This window comes from Heloderma suspectum, chromosome 4 (assembly GCF_057233095.1).
Source record: "Heloderma suspectum isolate Gila_16-S chromosome 4, 16-S_ref, whole genome shotgun sequence".
Taxonomy (NCBI): Eukaryota; Metazoa; Chordata; class Lepidosauria; order Squamata; family Helodermatidae; genus Heloderma; species Heloderma suspectum.
Window position 1 is genome coordinate 15,124,046 of NC_139461.1, and position 17,235 is coordinate 15,141,280.

Sequence of the window (17,235 nt, forward strand, 5' to 3'; positions counted from 1 at the left end):
GGTTCTTGGCTTAAAAACCCTGCGTTTAAAACTACACTTTAAAAATATATTTAGGGAACAATCCTATGCCTGTTTAGATGGAAAAAAGCCCTACAACTCCCAGCATGCCCCAGCCAGCATAGCTGGCTGGGGAATGCTGGGAGTTGTAGGGCTTTTTTCTATCTAAACCTGCATAGGATTGCACCCTTCGAAATGCTACTTTGAGAGAAAATGCATATTAACAAGTGGATTTTTGTGCAGTTTTTTCTTTTAAAAATATAGATTTATATGGAAAGGAGATGGAGTGAGCACATTCAAGAGCCTTTTCAAAGCTACAGCTCCGTTCATGTCTGTCCTGCCCATTAGACAAGAAAAGGCTCCTAGAGCTGTTTACATAGTTAAAGAATATAAGACAGTCCCTGCCTGCAGGCAGGCTTACCTTCTTAAGGACATGACACCAAAGGAAATGGGATTGGGAGGGAGGAGGAAAAAAGCAATGTTAGGCACTGGATTATTAGTTGCAAAAATTTGTGTGTGGGGATGAATGGAACTTTGGGGAGAGCCATAATGTGTGGGAGGTGCTCAGTTTAATTCCCACATCTCCATGTTAAAACCACCACCACCACCACCACCACCACCACCACAGGCAGCATGTTTGTAAATGCCTCTGTCTGAATCCTCGGAGAGTCGTTACCCTTCAGATTATTGGGCTAGATGTGCCAGTGGGCTGATTTGTTATATGTCAGCTTCATGCAAACTGGAACAAAATGTGGTGAGAATTTGGGAGAAGTGGAGAAATTGGGACAAGACATACCCTTACAGCAGGCACCCTTTGGGCCAGATGCCACCCATCCCTATCTGGCATGCCAGCTTCTTCTCCAGGCCCTTCTTCCTCTTCTGCCATAGAAAAGCTCTTATCTCCAATCAACAGCTGATCAGAGATAAGAGCTTTTCCCTGCAAGGGAGAGGGTTTGGGGCTGGGGAGGAAGCTACTGAGCAATTCAGTCCTGCTTACTTCTGAGTCCATTCTTACAGAGGCTTGTCCTGCTCACTTCTTTGTAGACATGCTACTCGGGCTACTTCTGAGCAAACATGATGGGATGCTATTGGATGGCATTTGGATGCTGTTTGAAAATACTGCTGAGTGATTCAGTCCTGCTTACTTCTCAGCAGGCATGCAGAAACTGGGACAAGACATGCCCTTACAGCAGGGATGGGGAATCCTGCTTCCTTCTGAGTAGACACACACTTGCTTACTTTTGAGTAGGCTTAAAATAAGTAATGATAGCATCACTGATGCAATGAATATGAACTTGAGCACGCTCCAGGAGAGAGCGCAGGACAGGAAGGCCTGGCGTGCTATGGTCCATGGGGTCACAAAGAGTTGGACACGACTGAACGACTGAACAACAACAAAAATAAGTAATAATGTTTAGACCCACCCACACTGCATTTGGCCATGCCCACAAATGGAGTGCAACTCCCAAGAGCTTTCCCAGATTAGTATCTGGCCCTTGGACTGAAAAGAACATTCCCCACCCCTACCTTACAGCATCCCTTGACTTGGCTGCTGTGTAAACATGAGAGTTGATGCTTGCCCTGTTTTTTGATTGATCAGATGCTTGAAAGAACATCTCCACCCTCTGTGGAGAGGGTCAGGATTCACTGCCACACACAATGGATTGATGGCCTTAGTCTATCAATGGCTATTGGGTGTGACAGCTATATGGAACCTCCAAACCTGCTCCCATCTGTCTGGCTGCTTGCTCTGGCAGTGGCAACAACAGGAGGTCTCTCCCCTGCCTAGCTCCAGAACCTGGGTTGCTGCTACATAGCACACCACCAGTCACAAGTATACTTGGTAAATTTGGTTTTCCCAAGGTCTGTTGTGGATATCACCTAGGGATGTACAAATCAGCAAAACACGAGCTTGTAGAGGTTCCCCAAATTCCACCTCAGAGCTTGTTCCAACTCATGTCTATATCAGATTGTATCAGGTTGCAAGCTTGTTCTTTTTGTTTCTTTTCACACAAAAATGTGCATTTTCCTGTGTACGTTTCCCCCCCCAATGTACACATCAGTTGTGCACATGTTTGAAATGCACACATTTTTCTCCCACTGAGTAATGTGTATTCATGCACAATTTTCAAATATACACAATTTTCAAATATACACATTTTTCAAATGCATTTTTGTTGTTGTCCTGTGAATTGCACTGCAACCTAGGAAATGTACAGACTTTGACCACAGATTTTGTCTGGACTGACATCGGTTCTGGGTAGTGTGAACTGTCAAAAAGAAACAAAAGAATTTCTCATACATACCTATTATATCTTGGGAAAATGCAGCAATCAGTTCCACTTGAATCAGTGCAGCAACGCAGTGGGCACGAGATGGGGAAATATAAAATGTATTATGTATACCTTGGTCTGCTCATAAAATCATCATTAAAAAACAAATATTTATAAGTGAACTCAGTACATTTATAATTATTGTCTGACAACTTTACATTTAATGTTCAGAACAGGATAATTTTATTAGCAAACCAAGTTATACATAATACATTTAGGTTTCTGATGTATCCTTGATGAGACGGAACTTCAACAAGTAGTTGAAACATCTGAATCATCCTAGAAGCCAGAAGGGAGCAGGAGAAGCTGAAGTCAAAGGAACAGTGGCACAGAGGCTAAGCGTCTGTTCCTGTTTGTGAGGAACTGGTTGGGGTAGAATTTAAAGAAATCTGGTCTAAAAGAAAAGCTTTTGAGAGCTTATTTAGCTGGGGAAGACTCTCTTACCTATTAGGAATGGTAAGCAACCGTATTTAATTGAAGAACCTTTAAGCAATCTCAAGCTGTTATCTGAAGTGTTAAACGTATATCCTTTTGTAAATAATATCCCTTAATACACATACATACTTTGTGTTAATTTTGAAAGGTGGCTGTGGTGGTGGTATCAATCTGATCCCATGGTATAGGAACCAGTTTTAGGTATAGAGGGATGATTCTGGTGGCTGTGGATATGGGTTCTGTAGCTGATAGGCATTCCCTAACAGTGAGGTCTATTTCAGAACTTAATTAAAAACTGTGGCAGTGAGTGCCATAGACCCAAGACAAAAAGTGTTGCTTTGTTTTTAAGAATCATAAGTAGGGTGACTCACAAGTTGCTCTGTCACATACGGTGGTAGTGGTGAGATAACCTACAGGGTTTCTTTCATGTTAGGGTTTTAGAACTGCATTCATGGGCTGCTACAGTGTCTCACCAGAACAAGCCCAGAAAAGACAGGACTAAATGGAAATTGTCAAGAATGGACATTTCCTTGACATATAATGATATGGTGACTCTGGGAAAGATAGCTTATCATTATATGGTGATGATGGGAAATTGAGTATGACATGGAACATCCTTAAATGCCTATCAGTAAATGATACATTAGATCAATAATCTTAATAAGGAATGGTGGAAAATAACTATGCTGGGAATCTTAACAGAGAGGATTAAAAAAACAAACCACCCCATGCCTTCAAACTTTCCAGAAATTCTACATCTCTAATCCTACATTACATAATGTTTAGAAATCATTTTGCAGGAGTCAAGACTGGGTAGCACTATATGAATACTTTGTCTTGAACATTTTCTTCATAATTCAAAAAGAAAATATTTCATAATCTTTTTTTTTCAATTTCCCAAATTATCAAGGGAAAACACAAACAAAAACAAAAATCTGTGTGTGTGTGGGGGAATCAGACCTCCCCCCCCCGCCATTTTTAGATTACTTTCTGAGTCTTCATATCTCTAGGCCTCCTTCATTTCTTTCTTCCATCCTGCTTGCTTCTGGAGCAGAAACAGCAGGTAGATAAGTGAGAGGTTGGAAAGTGAGAGCTCTTGGGGAGTCAGGATGCACTGGAGAAGGAGTTGAATTCTCCTCCAACATCAGTTAATATCTGAGGCAGTGGAAAAGTAAAGGCTCATAATGCTCATACTGAATAGGAGTCAAGCATTATGACACCCCCCTCTCCCTCAGTTTGTATTTCTATGCCAGGAAATATGAGCTTCTATGACATCTCTACTGGTGGGTTGTAATTTTTCATGGTGGGTACTCAAATGTTCCTTGTCAATTATACTGGTTTTGGTGAGTCTATCTGTTCTCGCTCTGCACATTCCCATTAACAATATAGGTACAGAAAACACTGTTAGCTTTTTCCCATTCACGCTCCTGCTCCACTCTCCCGAACACAGGCTGGATATGTAGTCTATTTGCAATGGCAGGTTCTCACAAAATGACAAATGCATGTTTAAGCCCAATAGCTATATTTAAAAAAAAAAAGAAAGAAAAGAAAAGAAAAGAAAAGAAGTGGATCTGTGAAATGCAAGTCACTTTGGGTTTCTCACGGCAGTGTCATAATATTGACACTGCTGCTACAAGTACAATTAAGAGCTAAGAACCAGCCTTGTAAATTTCCTTGTTGCCAAGAGAATCATGACCAAAGAAAACGATAAAAATTCTGAACACACCGTTGTCTCGGGCTCTAATGATGCAGCAGAGTGAGCTGACGGAAGGCTTTTCTCAATTTTGCAAACTTCTCCTTCCAGGCTCAGAGACGTCATGGCCATCCCAGTGATAAGCAGCCGCACCTTGGGACTTCACTTCCACCCGAGGCAAGGCCTGCACCATCATATCCCTGTCATGTTTGACTATTTCCATCTGTCGGCCATCTCTGTTATCCTGCATGCCTCTCTGGTGGCTCTACATCAGCCCCTAATCAGGTAAACAAAGCACTGCTTTCAGAAGAAAGACAAGAAAATCAATGTTTGTATTCTCCACTTGGGTTTAACAATCTTCACTATGTGAATCCATACACACACACACACACACACACACATTCTGTATGTATGCAACAATTAAAATATGGAAAATCAATGGATGGTTAAATGACAAAGTAGGTCAAACTCTAAACAATATATTCCTTGTCCTTAATACAAAATATCTTCCCTTCTCTTCCACCATTCCTTTCCTCCTTTTCCTTATCATTCATCTATCTTTCTTTCTTTCTTTCTTTCTTTCTTTCTTTCTTTCTTTACTATTACATTTCTACACTGCCCAATAGCTGAAGGTCTCACGTCAGTTCACAAAAAATAAAACCACAAGTCACACACACACACACACACACACATATATATTCTCTCTTGCACTTGTCTTACTTGCAGCATTGACACTATTTCCATAAGCACACTATGCAGGATATTCTTCCTCTAGTAATGAATTAAAAACACCTGCCATCAGTCTAGAAATAACCACATGCTCTTCTGATTGCCTGCTCATGTTTTCATTAGTATTGTGGGGGCTTGGGCATGTCCGTTTCCCCTCTTCCTCTGCAGCCATTTTGGGCTGGATTTCTGACCTTCTGGAGTCTGGCTCAAGTGCCCCAGCAGTAGGGGTGTACAAAACCCCACTTACCAGGCTCCGCCAGGTTCCGCAGGTGGAGGGAGGGGATCCGTTCCTCCCCCCGGAATCCTCAATGGGGGGGAGGCGATCCGTTCCTCCCCCCTGGAATCCTGCCTGGCCAGCTCCGCTCTGAGGCCAGGCTGCGGAGCCGCCGGCCTGGCCAACCCGCAGCGGGGCCTCCAGCCGCTGCCGGGCTGGTGTGGACGCAAATGGCATCCTGAGTAGGGGACGCCATTTGCGTCCCTATGGTAGCTCATGATAGGCTATGTAAATACTTACGTAGCCTGTCACGGCAGCCTGGCAGGATGCAAATGGTGGCCGCTATGGTGGCTGCCATTTGCATCCATAGCAGCCGGCCGAGAGACCAGCCACCGCAGCCGCCGCCAGGGCCACTGCCGGAGCTGCCGCCATCGGAACATCCACCCCAGGTAAGCTTCGTCCCGAGGGGGATTCCGCAGGGTGGCGGGGGGTGGGAGGCCATTCCGCCACGGGTTTCGGGGGGCCGAATGCCAGTGCATTCGACCTCACTGAAATCCCTGGCGGAATTCTCCGCCATGCCTAGCTCTAGAGAATAATACCGATGGGAATGGGTCTTTGGATGCTGCAAACCATGGGAAATGTTATATATATATGTCTAGACACTGTGAATGTGTAATGTTGTATGTTGCGATGCTGGGGGCCATGGGGGATTTAAAGATAAGTGGAAAGTTGCTAAGTTTCACAAAGGAATGGGATGGAGTGCAGGAATGTCATAAGAAGTCTGAAGCTCCACTTCAAATACTCATTGTGATGGTTTCCAAATATCACATGTCAGAGTGCAGTCATGTTGCATTTGAAGACCACCGACCTAGTATAGTGCTGTGCTCAAACCTGTCCTCCAGCTCCTCAGACATTTTCTTCCCCCACAAAAGAGGCTTGCCATTTTCCATGCTGGGAGAGGCAGGGAGTTCTGTGCCTCTCTCAGCATGGAGAAAGGGACCCGGCCAGTGCTAGGTGGAGCAGCCAAGTCCTTGGTTTCATGTGGCATGTGCCATTCCCATGGGATAGAGGGAAGGTTGTGCAACGCCACATAGCCAGTGCTTGGAAGATGCTTTCCTCAGCACTAGCTGAGCCCTCAGCTCCATATAGCACAAGAAGCCACACAAAAGGACTCAGCCTGGACTCGGAAGGGCAGCCCCCCCCCCCAATGTGGCTGAGTCTCCCGCCACCTGCTTCCCTGCTGTTATGTCAAACTGCGGATAGCAGCAAAAATCCCCTTGCATGCTGTTGATGTTTCTAAATTGTATATATATATTTCATGTCCCACTTGTGTCTTCATTTAGCTTTGCTCGTCCAGGGAAGGGCTCGTGGCTTGGTAAAGGCAGCTTGGAAATGGGGCCAGATCTGTCGGTGATGTCGCTTGAAACTCTGGTGTTTGGAGCTGGCTACTGCAAGCCTGCTGCTTCAGAGGTAGGGGACAGCTGCTTGCTTGTGATGGTTTTAGATTCCTAGTTCTCAAAGATGTAGTTGGATGTCTCTAGGTAGGATCAGTAGATTGATAAGAGACAGGTGAGTTTTTCTCATGTGTCCATCCACCCACCCACCCTTGAATGGAGCCATTAGGTGGAAGCTACATGCTTCTTGTGTTACATTGAAGGTTGATGGAGTTTGGTGTCCAATAGACAGATCCTTACTTATCTCAGAAGCTTATTGCTTACAGCCATTGCATACTTTGGCACTTCAGGTCATAACCAATGGCCTAGGGAGGTGGTGGGCTCTCCCACACTGGAGGCCTTCAAGATGAGGCTGGACAGCCATCTGTCAGGGATGCTCTGACTTGGATTCCTGCATTGACAGGGGGTTGGACTCGATGGTCTTGTGGGCCCCTTCCCACCCTTCTATTCTATGATTCTATGATTCTATGTTTTAGGTCTACCTTTTTCTTTCTTCTCTGAGAACTGAATGGCAAAGCTCAGTGGTCTTCACTGGGGAAGCAACTCTTCTTGTATGCACTATGCCATACAGGATATTACAACAATCTTCTCACCAGATCAGTGGGATGGACCTTGCTCAAGTTTCCCTCACTGAGGGGTTCTTACAGCAGCTGACCAGTGAAGCAGGGTCTTTCTGATCTGGGTGGCATGACAAGTTGGGTTGGATCATCAGCTTGTTGGTTTTCAGAAAGCTGGTCAAGTTCAGAAGACTTTCATGAGTGATACCAGCTGGTTTTTACTGTTTGAAGATGCTTTATTTGGGGTGTAATCCTATGCATGCTTAGACATAAAATAGTCCTACAACTCCCAGCATCCTCTGGCCAGTCATTCATGCTGGGTGGGGAATATTGGAAGTTGTAGGACATTTTTCTGTCTAAACACGCATAGGATTGCACTGTTAGTCAATATTCTTCTGCTGGCTTCTATGGTTTGCCCCCCCCACCCCCCTTTCCATTTTGTTTTGTTTTTTATGTTTTTAGATGGATTGATATTTATGTGATTTCCAGGACCATGTACATGTCCTCAAACATTTCTCAGCAGGTGGAATATTAGCAGAATTAACTAATTCATTATTTGGAGGTTGGGTTTCCCACCCCCACACACACCTTGATTCAGGGAAATTCACTATGAAACTATTTCAGAATCCTCCCTTGTGCATTAAGTTATACTTGGCAGCTCCTTTGAATATCATTGGAAGTGTGAGCCACAGTTAAAGAAAATGCTTACAAATTTGCAATCTATTAAATTGTCAAAATTCAAATTTTAAATGTTGTGTTTTGAAATGTTTGGAAAACTGAATTTTATGTGTTGCAAATGAAATAGTTTGCTAGCTATAGCTTCCTAAATTTAATATGTACATTTCCCCCTTCCCTGTTTTCCCCTACAATTTCTAAATCCAAAAGTGTTCATAACTGGGAATATTATAGCACACACACACAATTAGGAGAATATAAAGTTGAATATTTACAAATGGAGATGTCAGAGAAATCTTCAACAGAACCAAACGAGTTCAAATTTTTATGAATCTGACTTGTGGATTCCACAGCTGATCAGCTTTTCCCTTGTCGGGTGATTCAACAGTCTTGTGGACCATTTTTCTAACCTTTGGGAATTTTGTGCAAATTTCATCATTAAAAATATGCAAAAAATTTAAAAAACTGGCCCAAAATGCACAGTTCCCCCACAGGCTAAAGCATGAAAATGCGCATTTGGGGGGATTTGCACATTTTTGCATATGCAAATTTGTGCAAATTTGTAAACAAAAGGAATCAAATTCTGTTGATGGGTGGACAAGGGAACAAAAGGCACCTGATGGATTTTACACAATCTGGACATCCCTACTTACAACCTAATTTAAATTAGGAAGGTTTGATATCTCCCCTCCCAACATGCATTTTAGCTTTATCACATTCATCTTTCTTTAAATGATTGTAAGGCAGCAATCTGTTTAGAAAATCCTACTCTTGTATCAATTACATTTCAGTTTTTGTTGATATATCATCTGATGCTACGTATTAGGGGGGCAAAAATATTTACAGAATGAAAAACATGGAGTATTTTCATACATTCCTAATCATGACACATGATTTAAGAAGTGAACCTAAGAAAAGATGAGCAGATCTGCAATACCAATTGGTCTAACCTCAACAACCTAGTTGTAGAAAATGTACATAGACAGATGCTATACTTACTTTGCCTTAAGAATAGACCAGCAAGGAAAATGCATCTCCTTATTAGGCAAACACTATTACTATATCCTAATAACATCTGTGTTCCGTTTACTGTGCTGCTTGATGAGTGACAGCAGTGCAGAAAAAAAAAGAAAAGGCTCCAATTACAATAGTCCGCTATGACAGGTCAATTTGATCTTGACCCTATTATTTATTTGATTTCTTTTGAAGTGCAGGGCTGAGAGAGCTCCAGCTATGATCTATTTTGCTTTTCAGTTTGCCTAGACTGTGTCGATTACAGAGATAATTGAGATAATGAGCTTGTTTATCAACAGTACATAGCTTGTTTAGTAATTGTTTATTGCTGCTTTTCTTTCCCCATTTTATGGGTGATATGGTTTCCATGTGGCTGCTACTTAGAAGAATGAGGTGCTAAGTGCAATCTGCTGAATTTGAAGCTAGCAATGCAGAGAGATAGTTAAGGAAATGGTACAAATGAAGCTCTGTGATGACTATGAATTTTAATGGACCTTCAGACATGTAACCTGAGCTATGCTGACCCCACACTCTCTCTCTCCCTTTCTCCATCCATCCTTGCTCAGGCATTCTAAACAGTGTATTGCTTAAAGGGATGTGTGGAAGGCAACTTCGTGAAGAGGAGAACCTCCTCTATCCATGGGGGTTCTCCAGAGACCATGCAGTCCAGAATGCTGATTATCCAGCATTCCAGATCACATGGAGATCACTCATGGATAGAAGAGGCTGTCCTCTTCACAAAATTACATATTCAGCATGATGATAGTGATGGGGGTGGGGGGGTGGGATGCTGTCCTCCTCACAAGATTAACCAACATGCTGTTTAGAATCCCTGAATAGGGCTCTCGTCTATCTCATATTATTTCTAGGTCACCTTTAAGGGTAGACCCCTCTCAAGGCAGTAGACAAGATAAAAAGCACACTAAGTGGATACAATTTTTAAAACCCATAATACATATTTTAATACGATCCATAAAAAAATGAGATTGCCCATTAAAATCAATAAAAACAAAACCTATCCATAAAAACCAATGTCCCAGACTTAAGCGAAGGCCAATGAGAACAGATGTGTATTCAGAGCTTTCATGAAGACATGAAAAGTAGGTGCCTGATGAACCCCTGATGGAAGTTGATTTCAGAGGTGCAGGGCCACCACTGAGAAGGACCTCTCAGTTGTATTCACTAGCATAACCACACTTGGCCTTGGGCAGGTGAGAAAGGCCTCTGTTGATGATCTCAGAATGTGGACAGGCTGATATGGCTGAAGGCGTTCCTTCAAGTATGTTGGCCCAAACCATTTCAGGCATTAAAGGTTAAAACATGGACTTTAAATTTGGCAAGCAAAAGAACTGGCAATCCATGCAGCTGGTATGGATGCCGGAAGTATCACATGAGCTGACTGCCTGGCCCTCAGCATTGTGTTTTGCATCCCCCCATAATTCCAAGGATTCTTCATCCCTCCTCCCCCTGCTGTTCTTCCAAATGCCATGAGAGTAATGTGCACTGAGAATAGGGGATTAAATTTATTTTGGGAGCAGAAAGTGTGCTTGCCTTTCCCAGTGAAGGGAGAGCAAATCCTTCAATATCATTGCTACCCCATCTCCTAAATTTATGTAGGGATTGCAGAATGCTTCCCCTCAACAAGAACAACACAGATTATTGTATTTACCTCAAGTGAGCACATGTGCTTTTCCTGAGGAAACAACCTCATGTGGTTTTCCTGAGGAGAAATCCCGAGAGATTCATTGTGGGCTCCAATTTAGGCAAAGGCTTGGTGACAGCTCTAGTGCAGTGGAACCTGGGCTGGGTGAGGCACTGTTGCATTTCATGCCCTGGAATGGGAACCCATCTTCCTCTGGCTCCAGCTTCAGAATTCCCTTGTTCTATCAGAGAGGTTTCTGGGATGGGAGAAAAAAAGAGCAATGTGAGATCCCTTCCATTTGCAGGAGTCAGCTGTGAGACTGTAGACAGAGCACTTGCACCTTGACTCTACTTGGCAAGCATGCAATATGGGAAATTGGAAGTTTCCTTCTACTGAGTCAGACCAAAGTTCCATCTAACTCAGGGGAAGGCAATATGGTCCTCATAGGAAACTGAGATTGCTGTGAACTAGGTTTCTGTTGGTGTTGAAAACTGTGGGTTCAAAGGAGTTGTTCATTGGGGGGGAGGCTCAGACCCCACCTCTGCCTCAAACTCAATCTTTTGTGCAGGTTTCTTGTCCTTTGTCATGCCTCCCATGGCAGCCATTTTGTGGTGGTGTCCAGACCCATTTCCTCAAATTGCCAAATGTGCCCACAAACTAAAAAGGTTCCCTCCCCCCATCTAACTCAATAATGTCTACACTGACTGAGGGGTAGGGATGTCTGCTGCCGAGAAATCTGACCATTATGGGGCTCACTAAATTTCTGCAGCACCCCTGGCTTGGTTTGCATTTGTAAGGCGAGCTGGGTTTTTTTTCCTCAAAATCTGGGAACTTTTCCCGTTTTTATTTTATTTTTGTGAATAAACATTTGCACGAATTGCGCTCGCAAATGACATAAATTACACCAACATTGGCACAAGTTACGCAAATTATGGCCACAATTTGCGCAAATTTCTATTCATGAAATTTTTGGTGCAAGTTATGCAAATTAAGCCCCAAAATTGTGCAAAGTTCTATTTACAATTAAAGGAAGGAAGGAAGGAAGGAAGGGAGGGAGGGAGGGAGGGAGGGAGGGAAAATCCATGAGCTGACCCAACTCAATGCAGAGCAAGTTGGCCCAGCTCAAGATGACATGAGCTAAAATCTGGGGGGGGGGGGCAAGATGATGAAAGCTTAGTGAGCCCACTACCACTACCTGGTGGAATTCTGTGTACCATAAACCATGTGGCACACTTCCAATGCTAGCCTACTGCCCTCTTCCCTATACTGTCACCACTGTTGAAGTGAAATTCATTTGCCAGTTAGTTTGGTTTGGGCAAAGATGGCATCTTGTCCTTTATCCAAAACAGCAAAGTGTCTTGGGCCAGCTCAGCTAGAAGGGCTGTTTCCTTTTAGAAAGTGGCTTTCTGTTTGTATCTCTGAGATGCATCACTCATTCTGTATCCCAAAGCTGTGGTTGATTTTTAGCACCTTCTGGTGTGCTATTGGTCACCAGAGTGTCACCCGCCTGTACAAGCTGCAATTTATCCATAGAACATTCTTTTGGCACTCTGTCCTACATAAACAAACATACTCAATGCCTGGCATTTAGAAGAACATGTAGGCCATCTATTTCTGATCTGAGCATGTTTTTGCCATTAATATCAGCCAGTGTATAGATGCAGATACATGCACCCTCTTCTGTGGGGTAAGTCTCTGCAGCTTAGCACTGAATGAATGAATGAATGAAAGCAGTGACTCTGACTTGTCAGGAATGCAATAACGATACCTAGGGTGTTTCACAACTTTTCCTTGTGGGAATTCCTTCATAGAGTTTTGAGTTCATAAGGGGACAATCCTATGCAAAAAAGTCCTGCAACTCCTAGCATTCCCCAGCCAGCATGGGGAATGATGGGGAATGCTGGGAGTTGCAGGACTTTTTTTCCTGTCTAAACATGCATAGGATTGCACCCTAAGTTACTTAAGTCTTATCACTGAAGTGCAGCTGATGCATTGCGAATTTTACATTGTGCCATTATTTTTAAAGTTTGTTTTTGTTCAGATTTTGTTCACATGTGCAATTTGCTACAGCTTCCAGTTCCTTCCAATGCTTAATTTCTACCCCTCCCCCATTAACAATGCAATGGACACACTGATAACGTTAGACAATGTCATGGAGTTTAAATTTATCCGTAGCCAGGATGGACATATGCAGGTTAAGAAGCAGCATCCCTCCAAGTTGCTGGAGAACATCAGCAGGGGAAGACTATTGCTTTCATGTCCTCCTGTTTGTGGATTTCCCAGAGGGAACTAGTCAGTCACTGGGGGAAACAGCATGCAAAACATAAGAAGCATTAGAGTACAATCCTCACATCTTTAGACAGAAAAAAGGCCTACAGTTCCCAGCATTCCCCTGCCAGCATGGCTTGGCTGGGAAATGCTGGGAGTTGTTGGATTTTTTTCTGTCTAAACATGCATAGGATTGCTCCCCTTAGGTTTGTATTTTTGTGTGGTTTTTCACCAATGAACACGTGTACCACCAAAAAAGGCCAATTTGATGTGATTGTATACATTGTTAGTATATCAATACTTTGTGTGAGTGAGTGTATGGATGTGCAAACTCATCCCTGTTCGGGTTCTCTGGACTCCTGCCCAGCCCCTGTCCCCACTCTCCTGTCCTTGGACTGCTCTCAAGCCCCTCCCACTCTTGGCGAGCAGCCTGCACTTGCCCCAGCAGCCTCGTAGAGCTCCGCAGTCACCATTTCTAAATATATATATATATATATATATATATATATATATATATATATATATAATGGTGATCACAAATTTCACATGTTTTTGTATGGGTGAAAATGTGCATTTTGTGAATGCACATATTTTCATGTGTAAAATGCACATTTTCACAAAGGAACACATTAGTGTGTGTATGAAAATCTGCATTTTGCATAAAATGTGCATTTTTGTGCATACGGAAATATGCACATTCGCAAAATGTGCATTTTCGCATATGCAAACATGTGCATTCGCAAAAAAGCACATTTTTGTGTGTGCACAAATTTGCTCATTTTTGTGATCACCATTTTATTTCTCAGAAAAAGGCAACCGTGAGCCTCGACAAGGCTGCTGGGGTGAGTGCAGGCCATTCGCCAAGCACAGGCAGGGGGCCAGCAGGTGTAGGGGCTCATGAACGGGGCTCAGGGGTGTGGGCAGGAGCAGGTCCACCAGATTCCCAGACTTAATCAGGCACTCCCACCATCCCTAAGTGAGTGTATGTGTGTGTTGATCAATATGCCACTCAGCTGTTACTTAGGATCTTCATCTCTTTTTACAACTAGGGATGGCTGAACTCACCCCTGTCTGCACTGTGTGCTGCTTGCTGGATGCTTGCCACCAACCCAACACTGTTTGCTGTGTGCAGTGAGCTGCTGGCTGGTCTGGGGGCTCCTGGCATGTGGCGCGCAGCCACCTGATCCCTCGCTGAGCTGCCATTTTGCATAAGAATGGCGGCTTGGACTTTTCCATAAGACCCCATTAATGCAAATGGCTGCCATAAATGGTCCCCTTACAGCCGCCAGTTGTGCAAATGGGGATTTACGAAAAAGGCTAAGCTGCCATGTTTACGCAAAACAGTGGCTTGGTGGACCAGTGGGGACTGCTGTGCTTGCCCAATTTACAACCCATCAGTTCAGTCAGCAATAGATGAATCAAATAAAGGTTTGATTTCATAGATAGTTGGATACCACTGTTAATGAGGAAGATACTGCTTTTGCCCTACCTAAATTACATCCCCATATCCAGATGTTCATGTGAATAGCCCCACAGATTTATTCCAAATGTACAAAGGCAGGATCTAGCTGGCAGAAAGATGCACACTTGGGAAAAAAAATCCTGAATCATTTAGGGGGGACCTACCATGCCTCAGACCCCCATAGAGGTCTCCACTGCACAGTACTCTTTCACACTGTAGAAACAAGTGGTACTACACTTCAGTTACCAAATGTTGGAGGTTTTGCTAAAAATCTGTAGATCACATCTCTCCTGATTGTCCAGCTGATTCCAGAATACCAGTATAAAGGTTTCTAGCAGTTTGATCAGCACGTTCTTTTAGAACAAGGAATTCCCCCACTGCTGCCTTCATTTGCAGAGGGGATGGGTTTCAATCCAGCCTCTTTCTCACTGCTTTCCCTGCTTTGATTCTGTGCATGGACGGATGTTGTGCCACTGTTTTTGACAGGCATCAAAGGTTCTTTATCTAAGACCAGGGCTCCTGAATTCTCATTGTGCAGAATAATTAAATGTCAGGAGTGTAAGGTTATATTGGCCCAATACCCGTGGCTCTTGCCAAGTGACATACTAGAAGCATCTTTTATTATTTTATTTTAATTTTAAGAGTGTATTCTCTACTTTTGCTCACAGCCCAGTGTGATACTGCTAATTCATGAAGCCATTAAAAGGGAAATGGCATGAAGCCATCTTTTCTTCTGCTTAAATGACAAAGGAGAACATTTGGGCATATTTTAGCCTTTTTAACTTCATGAAGTTTAGGCTTGCACTACACTTCATGAGATATAAGACTAGCTTAGTGATTGATCTTTGCAGGATTGCAGTTTCAGCCAATTGTCCCTGGAAGTTTTTATTTCTAAGTGTGATATATTCCTGGAGCTGTGGCCATTGGGATGGACATTGGACTGTTTCACCTGCAGTTGTGACTTCTTTTTTTAAGTTAAAATGTTTGATTGGCAAGTCACTCTTTATGACAGGGGTTGACACTGGCCAAGTCCCCCAAGTGTGCCCACCAGACTCCATTTGACCTTTCCTTCTTTCTCCCCTTTCTGTCACATTCCCCCTTTCTGCCATCACCCCAACCCCCTCCTTTCCTCACTGCTACTGCCATGACCTTTCCTTTCCTTTCCTTTCCTTTCCTTTCCTTTCCTTTCCTTTCCTTTCCTTTCCTCCACTGCCACTGTTGCAGCCTTTCCTTTTCTCCTCCTGTTCCTGCCACTGCCATGCAAGTCTGTCCTTTCCTCACTGTTGCCAATGCCATGGCCTTTCCTTCCTCCAGATGTTGTAGGACTGCAACTAGCTAGGACTGGGAATGGTGAGGAATGGTGGAATGTGCAGTTCAGCAACATTTGGAGGGCCATAAATTGCCCATCCCTAACATATTGGTGGTGGTATTATTATTATTGTTTTTTTTTGTTGTTGTTGTTGTTGTTGTTGTTGTTGTTGTTGTTGCTGTTGTTATTATTATTGGGTTATGGAGGGAGCAATCCTATGGCCACAACACAGTGGCGAGATGGACATAGGATATGCACTTTTCCAGGAACGGACCCCAGAGCCCGCACTCCGAGGTCAGTTCCTGGAAAACTGACCTCCCCCCACTTCCATACTGCCTCGGAGGAACAGCATCGTCCTCCGTGCTTGCAAGAGGAGTGCATAGTGGCTGGAAAGGAGTGTGGCTGGGAGCATTCCAGAGCAGGGAGATCATCTTAAGGTCATTTCCAGAGTCCCTTCTTCAGGCCCTCTCTCTGTGTCACAGGTGTGCTGTGTGGTGACTAAGGAAAGGACCATTCCTATTTTGGCACCCAGTTAAGGAATATTCTCCCCACCTGGTACCTACCTTGATGTCATTTTGGGACCACCAAGCAAGACCTTTTAAAAATTCGTTTGAGCGTTTTAACTGTATATTTCATCACCTAGGTATGGTTTTATGCTGCCCTCTTATCTGGCACTGAGTCGATTGCTGTTTTTATTGGGTTGGATCCAGGCTAAGTCAGTTACAGCTACTGCCCACTGAAGTCAATCAGACTTTAATTATGGCATGGCTATCTTGTCCCATTGATTTCAATGGAACCTAAAGTTCAACTGCCTTACTCTGGATCTGACCCCATATTTATGATTGATTTGATTCTAGTAGTCTTGGCATTTTACATATTGTTGTTTTTAATTGCAAACTGCCCTGGGATATGTTTTTGAAGGGTGGTTTATAACATTTTGAATCTGCAAAGTGAATGAATCTGTTGACAGGCTTAACTGTGGAACACTTTGGGCATGTCTTCCCTCTTTACCTAATCTCCCCATGCCTGCCTTCACCCCCAAAACACATCATGAGAATTGGCCTTTAATAAGAGTTGGGGGGGGGGGCTTTGTAAAGAAAGATATTAAGTATGTTTAGACAGAAAAATGGCCTACAACTCCCAGCATTCCCCACCCAGCAGTGCACTCTGGGAAATGCTGGGAGTTGTAGGACAGTTTTAAAAAATCTAAACATACATAGGATCGCACCCTAAATCTAATCAACCAGACCCCCTGCTTACTAGTGACAGTCCCTTACTTCCTCTCTAGTTGGATTAGGTTCTGACATGTAGTCTGCCTTGGTTTGCTTTGGAGGTACTGATTCAAATAGGCAATGTATTTACTGTATAAATAGATGCTCATGTCCTTAGATTAAGTTTTAAACCACTGATGAACAAAAGGCAAATATATTTAAGGTAAGTGTAGGAAAAAAAA

The 17,235-nt window shown here is 43.4% G+C and overlaps 1 protein-coding gene across 1 annotated transcript in view; it reads left to right on the forward strand.

Moving 5' to 3' along the window:
• FAM135B (family with sequence similarity 135 member B) overlaps window positions 1-17,235 on the forward strand; it is a 186,134-nt gene that overhangs the window by 93,475 nt on the left and 75,424 nt on the right. The window contains exons 5-6 of the mRNA XM_084848731.1: window positions 4,570-4,743; window positions 6,745-6,871. Coding sequence (XP_084704857.1) covers window positions 4,570-4,743; window positions 6,745-6,871 — 301 coding nt within the window. The remainder of the gene's footprint in view (window positions 1-4,569; window positions 4,744-6,744; window positions 6,872-17,235) is intronic.